The sequence below is a fragment of the Emys orbicularis genome, chromosome 2 (assembly GCF_028017835.1).
Source record: "Emys orbicularis isolate rEmyOrb1 chromosome 2, rEmyOrb1.hap1, whole genome shotgun sequence".
In the NCBI taxonomy this organism is placed as follows: Eukaryota; Metazoa; Chordata; order Testudines; family Emydidae; genus Emys; species Emys orbicularis.
The window spans coordinates 183,985,348-184,004,453 of record NC_088684.1 but is presented as its reverse complement, the minus strand read 5'-3'; the positions used below and the strand labels follow the sequence as shown (position 1 = coordinate 184,004,453).

Sequence of the window (19,106 nt, the reverse complement as noted above, 5' to 3'; positions counted from 1 at the left end):
GGTATAATAGAATAATTAATAAATACAAACTCAAACATCAATTGAAAAGCTAAAAAATAGTATCGTTTCTCTCTCGCTCGCTTTTTTTTTTTTTGTAGACTTGCTGTATTTTTCTCTATTATTAAGGAAGGCTAAATAGGGCCAGCTAATCACTTTGAGATCCTTGGATGGAAGGTGCTATAAAAGTGCAAACTGCTACTAATATCTGGACAAAAGGAAAGTACAACAGAAAAAAAAATACATTAATGTCAGGTAAAGGGTGAACCTTTAACTCACAAAAACAGAATCTGAAAGTGAAGGCAAACTTTTGCATTAATGTACGGCATAGTCTCAGCCACCAGCCCTGAAAGCTCTGTAATCTGAAATAGTGTATATTCTCCACTAGCATGACACAAAGGACTACAATAAGTGCTAAGGTTTAGCCGCAGCTCTGAATCTGTTTACTTTTGTAAGGTTGATTAATCTCTCTTTGTACTTTAGTGTTATTTTTACTGTCTTTGTATATACTGACCTCAATTTTGAGGGCCAGTCAAGAGGAGGCAGGAGAGCCAAAGGTAGGTTTGTGTTATGCTCCAGTAATCTATAGCTGCTGGAACAGCTCCTTGGGGGTTACTGCAAGTGCCTCTAAATTAGAGCAGGCCTGAGACTACTTTAACTTATGCTGGTAGTATATGCTGGGCTGGGAGCTGAACAGGCTCCTTGCTGTAATTTAAGCAGCACATGGGACACACAGCAAGCTTTGACCACATTCTTCTCTCCGGTGTTAGAGACTATGGCATAGAGCCAGCTACCCAGATCTATGCCATCATAGGATTCTGCTATACCAGAGGAATCTGAGCTGCCTGTTTAGGACACATTAAGGCTATGATTTGCTCCCAGAGTTCCACAAAGCAGACCTTATCAGGGACAAGGATCTGACCCACTACAACTATACTTTATCACGTATTTAATTAGTTGGTTAATCAGGTATAGAGAGATCACTTACTGAAATGCGCTAAGATAAAGTCACTATTTATGAAGCACTTTACACTTTAAACTGCTTTTCTAATTAATACTCCTTTTTTAAACAAATGTTGCAATTTTAAATATGGAAAAAAAGCTTGCTAGGGAGGCAAATAATCATTTAAACCAAACATTTACATACTTTAAGCACATAGTTTTGAGGAATGCAAAGCCTTAAAAAAAATCAACCTTTAAATTTTACACTGAGTAATGATGCACAAATTACAGAACTCCAATTATTTTTTTTCTTATTGCCTCACCATGCAGTAACTAAGATGGAAACATCATCTCTAAGACCTCTACAACAGTGGCTCTCAAACTTTTTTACTGGTGACCCCTTTCACATAGCAAACCTCTGAGTGCGACCCCCCTTATAAATTAAAAACACTTTTTATATATTTAACACCATCATAAATGCTGGAGGCAAAGCAGGGTTTGGAGTGGAGGTTGACAGCTCGCGACGCCCCATGTAATAACCTTGAGACCCCCAGTTTGAGAACCCCTGCTCTACAAGAACACAAAGCTAAAGAGTTCTCAAACATGCCAAGCCCAGTGTACTCTTGGTAAAACAGCCTAATACCGTAGTATAAATTAGGGACTGAACCTGCAACCCCTTAAGCATGCAGAACTCCCACTTGAGTGGATGGAAGATTTGTGCACGTGTTATCTGCACGATCAGGTATTTAAAGAGACAGCTGCTTCCCTTCCCTAATCTTAAATTCCCTATCATGTAGACAGTGAAAATGTACAGCAATAACCCAAAACATTTTAGAATAAGTTGTGATCTATTTATCATTTGATACATTTCTGCAACACCCATTTCCAAAAACGCTTAACTATTTTCTTTCCATTTTTGTAATACTTCTTTTAAGGATAAAAAATTCAAATCTATTGTCATACTTGAATTGTCTTTTCCTCATTGGATAAATATGATTTTACCTATGGTTCTGATGGAACTGAAATTAAGGCTCTTTTTATTTATTCCCATATTAGTACCATAGATCATGTTTGCATTGCTCTGGGAACAATGAGCTGCTGCTCCTTCTCATCTTTAACATGAATGGGATTTAGGGCACATAGCAAGGCGAGAACAGACACCTTAGGGTTACTGCAAAACAGCTGTTTAAAAGACATTTACATCTAAGTAACATTTTTTCATAAAAAACAAACATACTACGCCTATTGGAAGATGTCTTATGGCTTGCAGAGGCTTCTATATATATATATTTTTAGGAATTTTTCTGTATCATGAAGAATTTATACCAGCATTAATTTTCTTTTTCCTTGTTTATATTTATACCAGCATTCTTTTTCTTTTTCCTTGTTTATATACCATCATCTCTCATTAATAAAAAACTTCTTAAGTATGGCTGTGTCTAAGGATTATTTTTATAGTACAGACAATTATTAGAATTCTGTAATGGAAAGTTTAATTTTGTTTGTACTGGGAATGTGAAGCATTTTCTGGTTTTGGAAAGCACCAGAACCATTTAGGCCTGTGAGTTGCTTTTGTCAAATTCAAAGTATTTTGGGAGGTGAAAGCCCATTATCACAAAGCAGTCCTTATTAAACAGCAGTGCCGTGACATTACCCTGACTTTGAGTTCAGAAACAGGTGTGCTATCTGCACCACAAGTATTTAACAGACAATATTTCCCCAACTTTTATTTTTTGAATTGAAGGAAATTGTGTATTAAATAATTTGATTCTAGATGTCCATTACTAAATTCCCCCCAACATACACACACACATTTTACAAAAGTATTTTTCATTAAACAACTAGTAGTTACACTGGAAATGGTTTGTTACTTGCTCCTTGATTATTCTTAATTATTTGGCACACCTTTACTGCTCAAAGGAGAGGTTATTTCCTTGCTGAGAAGATGAAATTGTCAATAAAGCAGCTAGACAATGTGATATGAATTCCAACAGAAAATGCATCCATCCTGAGGAACTCTCACTAACAAATTCTCACAATCTTCCATACATATCCAGCTGTGATCATGGGGTTCCCATCAATAAATAAAAGGTCAGTGCAACAATAAGAAGCAAACAGAATGGAGAAGAAAAGGTTTGATAGGCAGCTGATGGCATAAAAATGTCTTCATACTTGTAAATACTGACAACACGCTCTGATACAGGCGGTGAGTCTATGTCATGCCGAGTTATAGAACCTTTAATAGACAAAGGATAGAAAAAGAGATGAGCATAGCATGTGAATTAAACCACTTCTGATTTCTCTTTCTTTTCCGCTAGATAACCTCACCTCCTCTTATTGCTAGTTACTATACCAAAAGAAGGATTTTCTTAAGTTTAAAATGGTGTTTCTAGCCAAATAGGAAATCTTCACAAAAACACAACATTACATCAACAGTTAACATAGTGCCAGAAGGTAAAAAACTCTGAATAAATCATACAAAACCTGAACAACAAACTATGAACAATATCCTTCAGAAGAATCACGAACTGGTCATTTTGAAGCATCTACAATCAATTTTAGCTTTTGGGAGTAGAGATAATAAAAAAAAGTAGGTAAGGAATTTTTATATGACTTAACTTGACACTGCCCCCTTAATTTACATATATACACACACTGCTATTGTAAACAGAAATCTGAACATCTTTTGCAAAGTATTTTAATTCCTTTTACAATGATGGAATAGATTGAAGAATGCAGTTGTGGCCACATACCATCAACTTACCCTGAATTGCTGGACCCCAAGCAAACAAATAGTACCAGCTCAAGTGAAGATCTACAATAGTTTCATCTCTGGGAACATACACAGGACGTTTAAATCGACAAGTCACACGGTTGTTTTCAAAAATCCCTTCTTCATCTCTAGCTGGATTTCGCTGGATCTCTTTAGCCCACTGACCAACATTATAAAAGTGCTGTATTCGGACCCTTCCATTATCATCATGAACACAAGCCATGACATCATCTCCGCCCTAAACGGTAAGAAAGAAACGAGTCAGAGTTCTTTTACTTTTAGAAAGAAAACCAACAACATGCAATACTTTTTTTCATATCCATAAACGTATTCGCATTACTTAATTTTCACTATGAAAGCTGACCATAATAAAGGCTCTAGTTCCCCCTTTCATTGTACAAATCCCTGGATACTTCCTCCTGCAGATTGTGCAGCAAAAAGTCAATGGTAATATTTACTTTTTCTATCTGTTTATGGGTATGCAAGCCACTTTTTGATTTTCCCCAAGACGTATACTAAATCCTAGTAGGATGGCAACTCCCTGACATAATTTAAGTAACAAGAAAGAAAAAGTAACATTTTTTTATTGTTCATAATAGGCAAACTTCCCAGATATTGTACCACAACAAAAACAGAGGAAGAACAGAACTTTTAGGGTGTAAAGTTCATTACATTAAATGTTATGTAATCTAATCAACAGCAGGAAACAAATCTAAAATATCTGAAGGGATAACTGCATAACTGCAAAGAATCCACTTTAATTCAATGGTGTTTTTCGTAATTCCTTCCCTTATTATGTATCACTTAAGTGCAAAGTAGGAATTCAGTTAAATGGCAAATTTGCTTCTGCACATATTGTAGGCAGTGACAAAGAAACACAATCTAAGAAACAAACAAGTGGATGAAAAAAAAAAGTGTTATGACAATTACCTGTGCAGGCTATTCACAGAAGTACTGTAGTCCTAAAACAATTATACAAAAACACTGTTGACGCAGAAAAGACACTTAACCTTTCAGGGCACAATATTACTTCCAAAAGTATAGCCTTCCAGAAGCATTAGTATCAGGAATAAATCTTAAAGTTTTGTAGGTTGTTGGCAAGTAAAGATTGGGTTACTGCCAGTGCTGTAGATGTTAGTACTGGCTAACAATATACCCCACAGCCATAGTACTAATGTCATCAATGTGTCACAATGAAGGAGGCAATAATGTCTGCTGACTTTATCCTTAAGTAAGTCTGTTCTTTTATGCATGTTGCAAAAGATTCATAACTGTCTTTGCTCACCTAATCCTGGTAGCACAAACTGCTTTTGCGGAACAAAATGGATATGGACAAAGTAAGGGGTGGCACATTAATTTAGCTGCCACTGCTGTGTAGATTCTTATAAAACTGCTGAAAAATGGAAGAAGTAGGTAAGACATGAACTTGAAAAGCTCCAGGTGCTCAGTATTATTGTGGGAGAGGTGGTGACTGCTACAGTTGAGGTTATATTAGGGCTTCCATTCTAACCTCCTGTTTTCAGTCACAGTTTTCAAAAACTTTCAAGGTTTGATTTTTTTTTTTTATAAGTTTGAGCAAAAATTCTTCACACCTCTAAGGACAAGGAGAGGTTTTTTTTGAAAAATAGCACCTTCCACATTAAAAAACCAAACACAAAACCAAGTTAAAATGTTGGTTTGAACTATTCTGTAGTCAAAATTGCAGTGTAGCTCCCTAACACATCAACTCAATCAATTTAAAAAAAAACATGGATTTTTAATTATTTTCCTTGCCTAGTTGTTCTTGCCATATCATCCTCATCTGGAATCTTTCTACTGGTTCTCCTTTACATGCCACACTGAATTTAAACTTCCTAGATCTTTGTTGGTAACGTTCTGCAGAACTCCACCCTGCCCCACATCTTGGGGTTTTTTTCCTATCAGGTTCCCCCACCCCATAGCTCCGCCAGTGATGCCAAACATGATGCCCTATTCAGTTCCTTCTTCTCCACTCATCTCTGTGCATTTTTTCTACAGTGCCCCCTTTGTATGGAATGATCTCTCAACCTCGGTTCACCATGAACAACCACTTTCTCCTCATTGAAATCCGTCCTAAATACTGACTTCTTGCATTATACCCACAAAAAGTTAATTCATAATAGTTATAGGTGAAACAAACAAAGCCCTACTAATTACCCCTACCTCTGGAGTTCTCGGTGGGTCCAACTTCTATGTCTTTTAGACTGTAAATGCTTCAAGACATGGATTGTCCTTATTTCTGAGCATACTACAGCGACAAGCACATTGTTGGCACTGAATAAATAAGGGCCAGACTCTGACACCTTTGCTCACAAAGGGTGGCAACACATTCCACAAGTGGTCCCATCCACTTCAACTGGACAAATAGTGGAGTAATGTACTATTCAGCATGAGCAAGTGTATCAGAATATGGTTCTGAGTCAACAAATAAAAATAATAAAATCTGAACTTAAGTTAATAGAAAAGGGGTACAAAATCTTAACAAGAGAGAGCACAAAAATGGAACGAGCATTATGCTATTCAAGACAAAGAAAGAATACTAAAAGCTGCACAGGGCAATGAAGAAATAATCCATCAAAGAATCAAGATTATTTTCTTCCCTGAACTGTGTCTGGCTGCTCAGGCCAGAAACAGGGACTTGATTCCACTAAGGCAGAATTTTGTTGATGAGGAATGAGTGCTGCAGCCCTGTTGCCACAAAGCTCAAAGTCATTTACAACAAACCCTACATATTCTAGGACACTCGTTTGGCTGGGAAATTACTGGGAAAAATAGATGAAATTAACAGATACAATAAGCAATAAAGACTGAAATGACAAATGGCATTGTAGCCTGATTAAGTGATGTACAGCATCTCATACATAGCAGGTTTGAAAACCAAAGCATTCACTTTAAAATTACGATTGTGCGGGGGTGCCATCTACTGGATATATGATAAGGCTGCATGTTACCACTGTTAACCTGATACAGACATGGGGCAGATTTTTAAAGGTGCAGACAGGTGCCTGGGAGAGTTAAGTGCCTATGTACTTTTGAAAATCCCACTAAGTGCCTATCTGGAGCTTGAGGCTCTTAAATACCTTTAAAAATGTATCCCTACAACTATTTCTTAAGACTCCATGATGCATACTGGAGGCAGACTGATTAATATATTTTATTTCCAACATAATACCATATACATGGGTAGGATGGTAATGCATCTCCCCTCACATTTTCTTTGTGCTCCTCATTTTGGGCCTGATCCAAAGTCAGTGGCTGATATCAGTGAGAGTCTTTCTATTGCTTCAGTGGGCTCTGATTAAGGACCATTAAACACTCTCTCATTTTCCAGTGTATAGAGTCCACATGCAACTTAATAATTACACTTGCCCTCTGACTTGGGATGTATTACATAAACACTATTTTCAGTTGCAGATGGGGGGTATGTTTCAACATGCAATCAGTTATAGATAGCATTATAAACTGTGTTCTAAGCTTAAATATGTTAATGAGAATTGCTATTTGTATAACAGAATTATATTCCTCAATTCTTGCTTTCCTCATAAAACCCCAATAAAAACAATGCTCTGAAATATAAAAATCACAGGAACAAGTATAAATATGAGGCAACCCTGTTTAAAAACTTTTTTAAAAAGCAAAAGAACAAATTGAAATAGGCTTGCTTTATATAGCATATATATTTAAATTAGCAATAATAATTTTCTCTCTAAATTCACCTGGCTTTTCTGAAAATGTGGGGTGTTGGTGGAGGAAAGAGGCAGTGGGCATCCCCTTGAGAGTTTAATGGTTACGTCCAGATTTATACAGTGGGAAAATAATTGACTTATTCAAGAAAACTTTACCCTTCGCTAATTTCTGATGTATACTTTGTTCCATTAAACACTGATACAGAACACTTAGAAGACAAACTTGTTAGTCTTGAATGTTTTTTTAGAATTAAATGGTGCAAAGTCATTAACAGTCTTGCATTCAACAGCAAAAGCCAAAGATCACTGTAGTCTTTCATTCTGAAGGGAGGTGGGACAGTCCAGTGGCTAGGGAATTTGACCAGGCATCAGCAGGCCTGATCTGCTGGCCTGATCTGCTGTCTGATTTTCATTTCATCTCTTTACAGCTCTGCTTCCCAATCTGTAAAACTGGGGTAAATAATACTCACCCCTCCTTTGTAAAGTGCCTTGCGAACTAGAGATGAAAAGCACTATGCAAGCATTAAATATTATTTCTCATTAAAAAGTGTATCTTTCTTTAAATCTGCCACATATTTTTCAAATCCAATATAAACTGTGCCTATTCTAATACATAAAAGCTTGTATACTTGTTAACATGAAACATTAAATGTTGTTGGTCTTACCATTTTCTTGTCTGAAGAAAATCCTACTGCCACCCAGCCATCAGTGTCAGCACTCAACTCGAACTCTACATCAGCTCCTATTCTACGATAACTGAGAAAATAGTCACAAGTCTCGGCATTACATCCAGGTTTACCATACCTGAATGAAATAGGAAAACAGAACATGTACCTTTTTCAGAATATGAACAGCTTTTTTGTTATAGTTTACCTGTGTTTCTACATCAAAAACTTAAAGACAGCATGATTTGTTGTTAATGGTGGTGGTCACATAAATAAAATTTTCAGATATTGGTAGAACATATCATTTCTATACTATATTGTATTTTATATATAATACTATAAATTACGGTGTTAACAATAATTATCCCTTTATGGTAAGACAGGGTAATGTTAGCTCATTATGGTGAGCACTTATTCAGAGATGCGATCCATTGATCTCATTGGGACTATTTACGTAAGTGCTCATCAAGGGTTGAACAACATAATCCCTGATCCCGGTGAATAGCTGCAGACAAAAAACATTTAGTAAAATGAATGTGGGACATTTACTAGTGTCCCTAGTGAAGTCAAGTAATGTTTATAAACTGAAAGATGTCTACATTTTTATTCTACACCAACCTAAAGCATCCCTTGGTTTTTCCACAATCATCCACTCTAATTTTTGCAAATGGATCCACAGGAGGAGCAGTAGGGAAAGGGTAACCTGTATAATCAGAATAAACCACCATTAAATAATGAATGCGGAGAAATACATCCAAATATTGCCACTGTTATTATTTATCTATATTAGAATAGTATCTAAGAGGCCCCAACCAAGATTAGGCCTTCATTGTGCTAGGTACTGTACATAAACTTAGTAAGAGAGAGAGAGAGAGTCCCCGCCCTGAAGAGCTCACAATCTAACTAGACAAAACATGCAAAGAGTAGATAAGAGAAAGTATTATTGGGCTGGGTTATCTTGTTTGCTAAATGCATTTTGAGGGATGGGGGTGTAGTGGAGCCAGAGGCCACTACACCTTATTCTCTGCTGGCAGAAGATCTTTCCACAAGTCAGTTAGGAATCAGGAATCTGCAATCTGCTCCTTCCTAGTCCCTCCTCCACTGCACTTGAGCTTTGTATCCAGCGGAGAACTGAGTCCATTACTTCCATTTTAAAGATGGGGCACTGAGGCTGTGACACATGGCCAGAAAGGGTAAGCAGTTTGCAGGCTAAATGACCCAGATTCAATCTTTAGAGCAGGGGTAGCCAACCTGTGGCTCCGGAGCCAGATGCGGCTCTTCAGAAGTTAATATGCGGCTCCTTGTATAGGCACCAACTTCAGGGCTGGAGCTACAGGCGCCAACTTTCCAATGTACCGGGGGGTGCTCACTGCTCAACCCCTCACTCTGCCACAGGCCCTGCCCCCACTCCACCCTTTCCCGCCCCCTCCCCTGAGCCTGCCATACTCCCCTCCTCTCCCTCCCCCCTGGAGCCTCCTGCACAGGGCCGGCTTTAAGCCGATTCGGGCGATTCCCCGGAATGGGGCCCCGCGCCTCAGAGGGCCCCGCAATATCCGGGGCTGCCGGCGGAGCGGAAAAAAAAAAAAGCCGCGTCCTGCTTCTCCCCCCTCCCTCCAGCGCTTGCGCCGCCATACAGCTGATCAGCGCAAGCCTGGGAGGGAGGGGTGAGGAGGAGGAATGCGACGTGCTGGGGAAGAGGTGGGGCGAGGGCGGGGATTTGGGGAGGGATCCAATGGGGCAGTGAGGGGGTGGGGATGGGGGCGGGGCCAGGGCGGGGATTTGGGGAGGGATCCAATGGGGCAGGGAGGGGGTGGAGTCAGGGCGGGGGGGGGGGGGGGGCGCGAGATAATTCGCGTCCCGGCGTGGGGCCCCGCACATGCTAAAGCCGACCCTGCTCCTGCACACCACGAAACAGCTGATCCGGAGGTGCAGGGAGGGACGGGGAGGCGCTGATTGGCGGGGCTGCCAGTGGGTGGGAGGCACTGGGAGCAGGGTGGGGAAGCTGATGGGGGGCTGCTGACATATTACTGTGGTTCTCTGGCAATGTACATTGGTAAATTCTGGCTCCTTTTCAGGTTCAGGTTGGCCACCGCTGCTTTAGAGACATGTTAGAAAAATATGTAAATGATAATTCGGGCCATTCCACGTTAGATAGGCAAGAACTTTGAAATGTAAACCAGTATTGTTAGAGAATTAGAAGTAATAATAATTGTATGTGTTTACTTATATCTTGTTAGATGTTAACCATGTAAACAGACAGTTCCTATTATTATAGCTACTGATTCAGAGATCAAAAGGGACTATTAACATTTAGATCAGGGGTCTCAAACTCAATTTACCTTAGGGCCAGTGCCAGTCCTCAAATCCTCCAAGCAGGCCAATAATGTCACTCATGCCGCCCAGAACGCGCCCCCGCAAACTCCGCCCCCCAAACTCCGCCCCACACCTGCCTAAGACTCTGGGAAGGAGTCTGGATGGGGGAGGAGGTCTGGGGTGCAGGCTCTAAGAGGGAGTTTGAGTGCAGAAGGGGTGAGAGGTTGGGCTCTGGGAGGGAGTTTGGGTGGGGAAGGGGGTCTGGGGTGCAGGCTCTGGGAGGGAGGAGGGGAGAGGGGTGCAGGCACTGGGAGGGACTTTGGGGGCAGGGGTGTGTGGGAAGGGGAAGGGGTGCAGGCTCTGGGAGGGAGTTTGGGAGCTGGGGGGGTGTGGGGATGGGGCGCAGGCTCTGGGAGGGAGTATGAGGGCTTGAGGGGGGGTGTGGGAAGGGGAAGGGGGTGCAGGCTCTGGGAGGGAGTTTGGAGGCTGGGAGTGGGGAGTGGAGGGGGTGCAGGCTCTGTGAGGGGGTCGGGGGGGCGGTGCTTACCTGGGGCTCCAAGGCGGGGCAGGGCGGGGGTCCTCCACGTGCTGCTGCCCCCAGGCACCCCCCCCCCGCAGCTTCCCATTGGCCGCAGGGGGCAGCACGCGGAGGCCCTGCCCCGCCACGGGGCTGTAGGGAAGGGCCGGCAGACACGTGGAGCGAGCAGGCAGAAGCCGCTCAGCTCCGCGGCGCTGCCGGTGATGGCCCTGGGCCATTGTAAATAGCCCAGGGGACACGTGGGGGCGAGCACCTGGGGGCGGCAGGTGGGGCCAAGAGAGACACCCGGCCCCAAAATTGCTGGAGCCCCACGGGCCACATTGGAGAAGTTCTCGGGCCGCAGATGGCCCACAGGCCGGAAGTTTGAGACCCCTGATTTAGATGAAATGTGAGTGTGATCATGTCATTGTCTATGTGTCTCTTTAAAGTCTGTGATGAACTGCTTAATGGATAAATTACCTTATGTTAATCTGTGTACTTAATCACCAGTAATGTTTGGGAAACAGAAGGTTACATCAAAAACCTATTGTTCATCCAAGAACTCTGTGTTACCCAAGAACTGTATAAAGTATTCTTGGGATCTGATCCTTTCATCTCAGATCTGCTTGAGCTTTATTTTGGGGGAAGTTTGAGTCATAAGACTGAGATTTCCAGTCGCATCTAGATCACCTGGGGTATGAAACACTGGACTGAAATTATGGACTAATTCTAAGAACTCTTTGCAACTAGAAAGCTCACCATCTCTACTATGAAACTGATCTCAGAACTGTACTCATAAGAACTGGCTGTAAGCGTATATTTGGATAAGATCTGGAATATTCATTAACTTGGGAGGTAATGTGTCCAATCCTTCAGGATTGGTAGAACTTTCATATTTGACTTGGCTGTCTGGGGGGGAACCCAAAGGCTGGGTTGCTATGTTTTGGCTTCCGTGTAACCAGTAAGGTTATTCTAGAAGCTGAAGAATCTAAATATTGGAATATCCACCAGCTTTGGGGATTGTCTGCCCCATTCTTTGCAGTTTGCCCTGATTTAAGCAATCTCAGTGTGCCCCCCGCCCCAGGGACCCTAGTCACAGAGGACTGGATTTTCAAAAGTATAAGAAGACACCTAACTCCTATGAGCTTTCAATGGGCATTAATCACCTAACTCTCTTAGGCACTCTCCCACTAAGAGAGAATAAGTGATTTCCTGTGAGACCTTAGGCAGTCTGTGGCAGAACAACGCAGTGAGCCCAGGTTTCCTGAGTCTCTGTCCATATATGAATGTTAAAAGTATACCGCTGTTAAACCAATATAGTTTCAGTTCACCAACCCAGATATGTACAGGGCCTTTTTGATTAATTCTGCATTAAGAATTAAAATGAATTTTATATTAAAAGGTAAAAGACAGGTTAAAGATAAAATACACCACATAAATCTGAACACAAAACAACCAGATAATGAAAAAGTCAGGGCTCCAAAACCAATGTTCACTTGTCCACTTGGCACCAGTACACTTTGTGGAATGAGGCTGAGTGAACATTGTTTTTGAAACCTTACATTTTGAATTTCCTGGTCTTTCTGGGTTCAGGTTTTCAACCTTTATGTTGTTATTTGAATTTGATATTCTTTTCTTCAACTGACAGAAAAAGAAAGAACTAGCTGTGGCACTAAGAAGTTTTGCAGCTGCGTTTTCACTTCCTCAGGAGTTTTAAGCTGCACCACTCAACAGAAACACAACTATCACTATAATACTATTGGAGCTGTGCACTACTGCACCACTCGATAGTGCTGCAGGCAGCAATGTAACTAAAAGCTTTTACTGCACGCAAGCAAAGGAAAGTTTTCACTGCCTAAAACCTAGTTATTTAACCCCTTCCCTTCCTCTACGTTTTCAAGCACCTATACAACGTTCAGCCACACATTAAGTTTGAAGCTTTAAAGTTCAGCCCCATTTATTTTAAAATGTATAAAATATGCTCAATACATATCTAGGCACATATATATTTGACATAACACATGGCTTTTTAAAAGTTAAAAAATAATCAGAGACTTCTTCACCGCTTATGAAATTATACACCAGCACAGCCACTCCCCTCCCTGCTCAGGCAAAAGCCTGAGAAAACAAGATGGGCCTTGCACTGTGGCCCAAAGATCAGCTAATCATATTCTACCCAACCAGCAAGGGAAGTGAATTCCTAAACTGATAGTCCTTCAATAGAATGTCCTTCCCCAACCTCCATGGGTTTAAATCTTAGGGACTGTTAATAGCTCCACCTCATTGGCTGATCTCAACTATTATATGGAACCTGTGGAATCCTGGAAGAGGAAGCCCTCCAGGCAAACCAGGCAATTGCCCCAAATCACCTATTGGGATTTCTCAGAGAGGAAAGAAAGAACTACTCAAGTGCAACACTGTCTAAGCTAGCTATGGTCTGCAAACAGGTCAGCGAAAAATCTTGTCACAAATGAATGGAGGGCTTCTGACTGATCTAATAATCAGTGAGAATACTTTCCATTGCTAAGAGATCAGTGTGACTAGTGCAGCTTTCATACCAAATCCAGGCCTAACGCCAGACTGAAAGAATGGGATGAGAGAAATGAGAAGTGTCTGCGGTTTCCAAATTGTCTTGCCACAATTTCTATCAATAATCTTTCCCCCAAAGGTAAAAGATTAGGAACAGGGCAATTACTGGTAAGATTGCTATGGTAAGATGATGGCTTCTTAAATAAAACCCTAACTGTTGATGTGAGGGATGCTGGCAATCAGCCCTCCTTCAAGGAGTCACTAGCCGAATCAACGGATAATGGATGTAATACCTCCCTACTTAATTTTACTAACCAAGAAAGTAAAGGCTCCAACTCACAGGCTGTAGCTAGAAACTCTGTGACTGAAACTGTCCAGAACTTTGCCAGAGAAGATGATATATTTATCCCCTCCAGAAATGGTTTTGCAACCACAAAAGTAGCCAATTTTTTTATCTAAATCATATCAATCTTGTCAGCACAGCAACTAGAAAACTTCTCATGGTGAGAAAGAACTGACTCTTGAATCTGAGTGGAGGCAACGAGGCATGATCAACCCATCAAACACCCGGAAAAGCTCTGACAAATGGATTTCACAGATGAAGAAAGATTCACCAGCATCATTAAAAACAATATTGCAATCAATGTGACTGCATGATTTCTGTCAAGAACATTAGTCTCTATCCTATATGCTTCATCTGTCACAGGTCATCTTTATACTAAGGTAACCTGTAAAAAGAGAATGCTTGGCTGCCATAGCATAGATGGTTGAGGACAGAAGATAGACTGCACCTCAGAACCATCAATAAAATGGGCTACAGATAGCAGATATTCTGCTAAGAGAAATGTGAAACCTAACTCGGTCTTCCAATCTCTCCATGAGATCCAGTGCAACAGGTCTCCTGCCCACTGGGTGTACATGTGAGCCCTGATTTCAAACTGCAAGTGGTGGTAATAGAGACTTGGCACATTTAGCCTGAAAAGCTGTATATCCAAGAGGATAACACTTGAGCGTGCTCTAGGAGAGACAAGGTTGTATTCCCTGCAAAAGAGCAGAGCGCAGCATTAGGCGTCCCTGTGACCCCAGCACTGTCACAGTGCCTGATTCCAAGTTCTTGCTCCAAAGCCTGGAGACACCAATAGTGGTTATTGTAAACTGAGACAGGAGGCAGAGCTCTCAGCACCCCAGCCAAAAGGAAGGGCAGCTGGAGGGATGCCCAAGCCAGAGAGAGGAGGGGGAGCTATGCTCATTTTGCCCGTCCTCTTTCCCATGATGAAGAGCATTTGATTGTCAATAGAAAATATGTCTGACACCCAAAACACAGCTTCGACCCACAGACGGGCAGATTTCTCTCTCCCTCTCTTCCTTACCGAGAGCCTCAATCTACTCCGACCCTTGCACCAGGCCTCGCCGCCGACAGTCCCGCTTCGGCACCCGCCCCCGACTGAGCCTGCAGTCTGAGCCACGGGCCCTGCAGAACTGGAGCAGCGGGGCGTGGAGCTGGCTCCAAACGTGCCCCAGAAAGTGCCACCCCACAGCAGCAGCTCGGATGCCCCCGCCCGACCACAGCAGGGAACCAACGCCGCCGAGTTACTAGCCAACGTGCTGAAACGACGCGGCGACACGGGGCCAGGCGGCTCCACGGCACAGACCGCATCGCAGAGACAGCGGGGCGACGGGGGCGGAGACCCGGCCAGGAGCGGGGCCGAGAAGGGAGCAGCCCACCCCCCCACCATGGATCCTCCACCGGCCTTGGTGCAGCTCCCTCCATTCCCCCCCCCCCAGTGTCCTAATGCATTCTCCTCCCCCGCGCATCCAGAGCCATTCTCCCGCTCCCGTCGGTGCGTGCTCCATTCCCACCAGTGTCCCAATACATCCAGCTCCAGTCTCCCCCTCATTCCTATGCACGCTTCATCTTCCCCCGGGCATCCAGCTCCTTCTCTCCCTCCCCCGGATGCATGCTCTACATATCCCCCCGCAAACTAGTGCATTTAGCTCCATTATTCCCCTCACTCCTGTATATACTTCACCCTCCACCGTACATCCAGCTCCATTCTCCCGCTCCCCTTGGTGCATGTTCCCCGCTCCCAGTGTCTCAGGGCATCCAGCTCCATTCTCCATTCTCCCTCCCCACCCCCACCGTCCCAGTGCATTTCAGCTCCACTCTCCCCCTCATTCCTGCATGTTTCATCCTCCCCCGTGCATCCAGCTCCTTCTCTCCCTCCCCTCGGATGCATGCTCCATCCCCGCGCCCGTGTCCCAGTGCATTTAGCTCCATTATTCGCCCCCACCCCCGTGCATCCAGCTCCATTCTTCCGCTCCCCTTGGTGCATGCTCCCCCCCCCCCCCCGCCCAGTGCATTTCAGCTCCACTCTCCCCTTCATTCCTGCATATTTCACACACACACCAGTTCATCGAGCTCCTCTCCCTCCCCTCGCTGCATGCTTCATCCCCCAGCTCACTATCCCCCTGGGCCTCGGAGCATCTCCCCGGGCCGGGCGTTGCAGCTTCCTCCTCCTGCCCCAACAGGAGGCTCCCCACCCCGCGCCCCCCCGGCCTCCTCACCCTCCTCGGAGAGGTAGCGCAGGTCGTAGAACTCGCTGGCGAAGGTGCCGTACGAGGAGTCGTGGTGCTGCCGCTGCGGCTCGTCCCGGGCCCCGCGTTCCCCGTCCCCTCGGCCCCCTCCCCGCGCCCCGCCGCTCTCGTCTGCCGGGCTGGCGGTGGAGGCTGCGGGGCCGGCGAGCAGCAGCAGCCAAGCGCCCCAGCGCAGCGGAGACATGGCGGCCCCGCAGCCGGGAGAGGCGCAGAGCGAGGCGTGCAGCAGCGCCCTCCTCCGCCTCCTGCTGCGCGCGGCGTCCTGCGAGGGGAGGGGCAGCGGGCTCCTGGGGGCTGGGCGCTCCCCAGCTGGAATAGGGGGCTCCCAGGCCTCCCTCCCCCAGTGACCCGTGCATAGAGCCCCCATGGCAGCGAGTGGTTGATGAGAAGGGAGGGGCCTGAGATCAAGCGCCCCCCAACGTAGGGGCCAATCCGGAAATCTGAGACGAGGGGAACAACCCCACCGGTTTGGGGCAGGATGGGCTCTGCGTTCACACGTGAGAATGCAGACCGGAGGGAGGGCAAACGCGCTCTGCTCCGAAGTAATGAAAGGTTTGGAGTGAAGGGAACTGTTTAGGAATGAGAGACATTTCCCTCTAATCCGCTTCCCACTCCCAAATAAATCACTGCGGTTACTCACTGGTGCAGCACTGAAATGGGGGAAAGTGAGCTCCACGGAAAATGCTTAGGACCTTATGGCTTGGCTTGGCCACAGATGTCATCAGTTTGCCCTGGTGTGAGAGAGAATGGGGCAGAAATAATTTTCCAAGGCAAATAAACTGAAACAAGCAGATTCTTACTGAGGGAAAAACCCAGTAAACGAATCGGCAGAGGGTGGTGGTGTAAATGAACCCACATTTATAAGCTCCCCCTACATTAATAAATAACGCATCACAGACGTTCTAATGACTTCGCTCCCATGCTACAAAAGTATTGGGTATACTTCCAGGCAATGGTATAGCCCTTTGGTGGTATTCACCAACTGATCCACTGTGGGACTTAAGTACCTTCTTAAAGTTAAGCATGTGGTTTAGAGCTTCCTGAATTGTGATTCCTATACACTAATGTTAATTGCAGGGCATGTGCCTTTTGCCTCCTTTATATGCTTTTCTAGGGTCTTCATTAAATTTTAATATTGACATGCTTATTTACATTATTTGATGCTAAAAATAGTTTAAAAATAAACTATTTAAGTAAACCAGGCCCTAGATACTATAGAGGCACATATCAGTACATAGACTGATTTAAAAGTAAAAACCTTTATTTAATTTTTTTGTCTATTAATATTGATTTTTAAAATGCTCTTCTGTGGGCCACTCTTGCTCCCAGTTATTTATCCTCTGCTATAGTTGCCACATAATCTATGCTCCTTAACTATGGAGTTCAGAATAAACGTTTGAGTATCCAGTAGAGGACAGTGGTGCACAGAAGCAGAAGTCAGTACATGGCAATATGTTAGTTGAGTGGATAAGCTAGAAATTTTTAGAAAAAAAGTAAAGAAAAAAGTGCAAAAGTATTTTAGGCCTGATGCAAATGCACCACACTCCCAGGTAACCTACAGAAAGCTATAGGGGAGCAACATCAGGCTAAAACATCAAATATTGAGTGAGCCACTTGTTGCTACCAAACTTAGTATTGCTAGATAGAAACTAGTAGATCAGGATAACAGGAAGGTAACTAATGCTACATCTTATTCTTTTTTGACAAAAAATTAAGTCTGATGAAGATTTTCCCCTTAAATATAGCTCATCAACTGCTGTTGAAGCAGCATTTACTCAGCAATGGAACAGCTGTCAGCTACATAATCTGTTTCCATGCATACAAAAAGGCCTTATGGCACTTTGATAGGGAGGATGCTGCACAGTAAATACTGGATTATGCTGTTACAGTTATAAACATTTTAGGATCTTTATTATTTATTACAGGTATTTATATGGCATCCATCACGATGATACCTGACACCTAGAGTCAATACACTGTCCTTAACTTCAGTGGAGTTATGCTGATTTACGCCAACTGAGGATCTGGTTTAGAGTTCCTCCCTCCTGTGCAGACATTAAACATGCCCTGCCATTAGGGTGACCATATGGCAAATGTGAAAAATCGGGACGGGGGTGGGGGGTTATAGGAGCCTATATAAGAAAAAGACCCAAAAATCGGGAATGTCCCTATAATATCGGGACATCTGGTCACCCTACCTGCCATGTTTCCTAGGAGTAAAGGTTTTCCCTGATATTCTTTGCCGAATAGTTTCGTATACTGCTTGGTTTCCAATGCCACAAAAAGGGCTGCATATGAGATACAATGTGATTGAGTGGTTAGAGCATGTGGAATTAGGAGTCTTGGGTTCTAATATCAGGTTAGACAGTGACTCATTATGATGGTGTATGATCGAATATGACCATTTATAGCATTGATATTATCACTGTTATACAATTGCAACAAATCTTGTACAAGGTATGTCATGTAAGGTGTCAATGGAAGAGTTATGATTTGCTAAGTCTGATTATCCTGTTTATCTGCATGTATCCTCTTTGTATCTGTTATGAATATTGGCTACGTACTAGTATCTTACACATGTGTTGTATTCCTGGATAGCAGGTTGGGGCATTCACCAAGTCGGGAGGGAAAATGAAAATAGGTAGATGCCCTCTGTGGCATGAGTTTCAAAAACAGTCAATGGCAAAGTTTGCAGATGATACAAAATTACTCAAGATAGGTAAATCCAAAGCAGACTGCAAAGAGTTACAAAAGGATCTTACAAGACTGGGTGACTGGGCAACAAAATGGCAGATGATAGTCAATGTTGAGAAGTGCATGTTGGAAAACATTATCCCAACTATACATATAAAACGATGGGGTCTACATCAGTTATTACCACTCAAGAAAAAGATCCTGGAGTCATCGTGGATAGTTTTCTGAAAATATCTGCTTAATGTGTAGCAGCAGTCAAAAAGCTAACAAAGTGGTAGGAACCATTAGGAAAGGGATAGACAATAAAACAGTAAATATCACAATGCTACCGTATAAATCTATGGTAGGCCCACACATTGAAAAAAAATGCATGCAGT

The 19,106-nt window shown here is 43.3% G+C and overlaps 1 protein-coding gene across 1 annotated transcript; it reads right to left on the bottom strand.

Moving 5' to 3' along the window:
* Positions 1 to 3,002: 3,002 nt before the first annotated feature.
* On the bottom strand, positions 3,003 to 16,402 carry FRRS1L (ferric chelate reductase 1 like). The gene is made up of 5 exons (XM_065400017.1): positions 16,006 to 16,402; positions 8,700 to 8,784; positions 8,082 to 8,220; positions 3,704 to 3,950; positions 3,003 to 3,175 (listed from the first exon to the last, which is right to left on the bottom strand). Exons 1-5 carry the CDS (start codon positions 16,400 to 16,402, stop codon positions 3,003 to 3,005), a joined length of 1,041 nt encoding a protein of 346 aa, XP_065256089.1.
* Between the last annotated feature and the right edge of the window lie 2,704 nt (positions 16,403 to 19,106).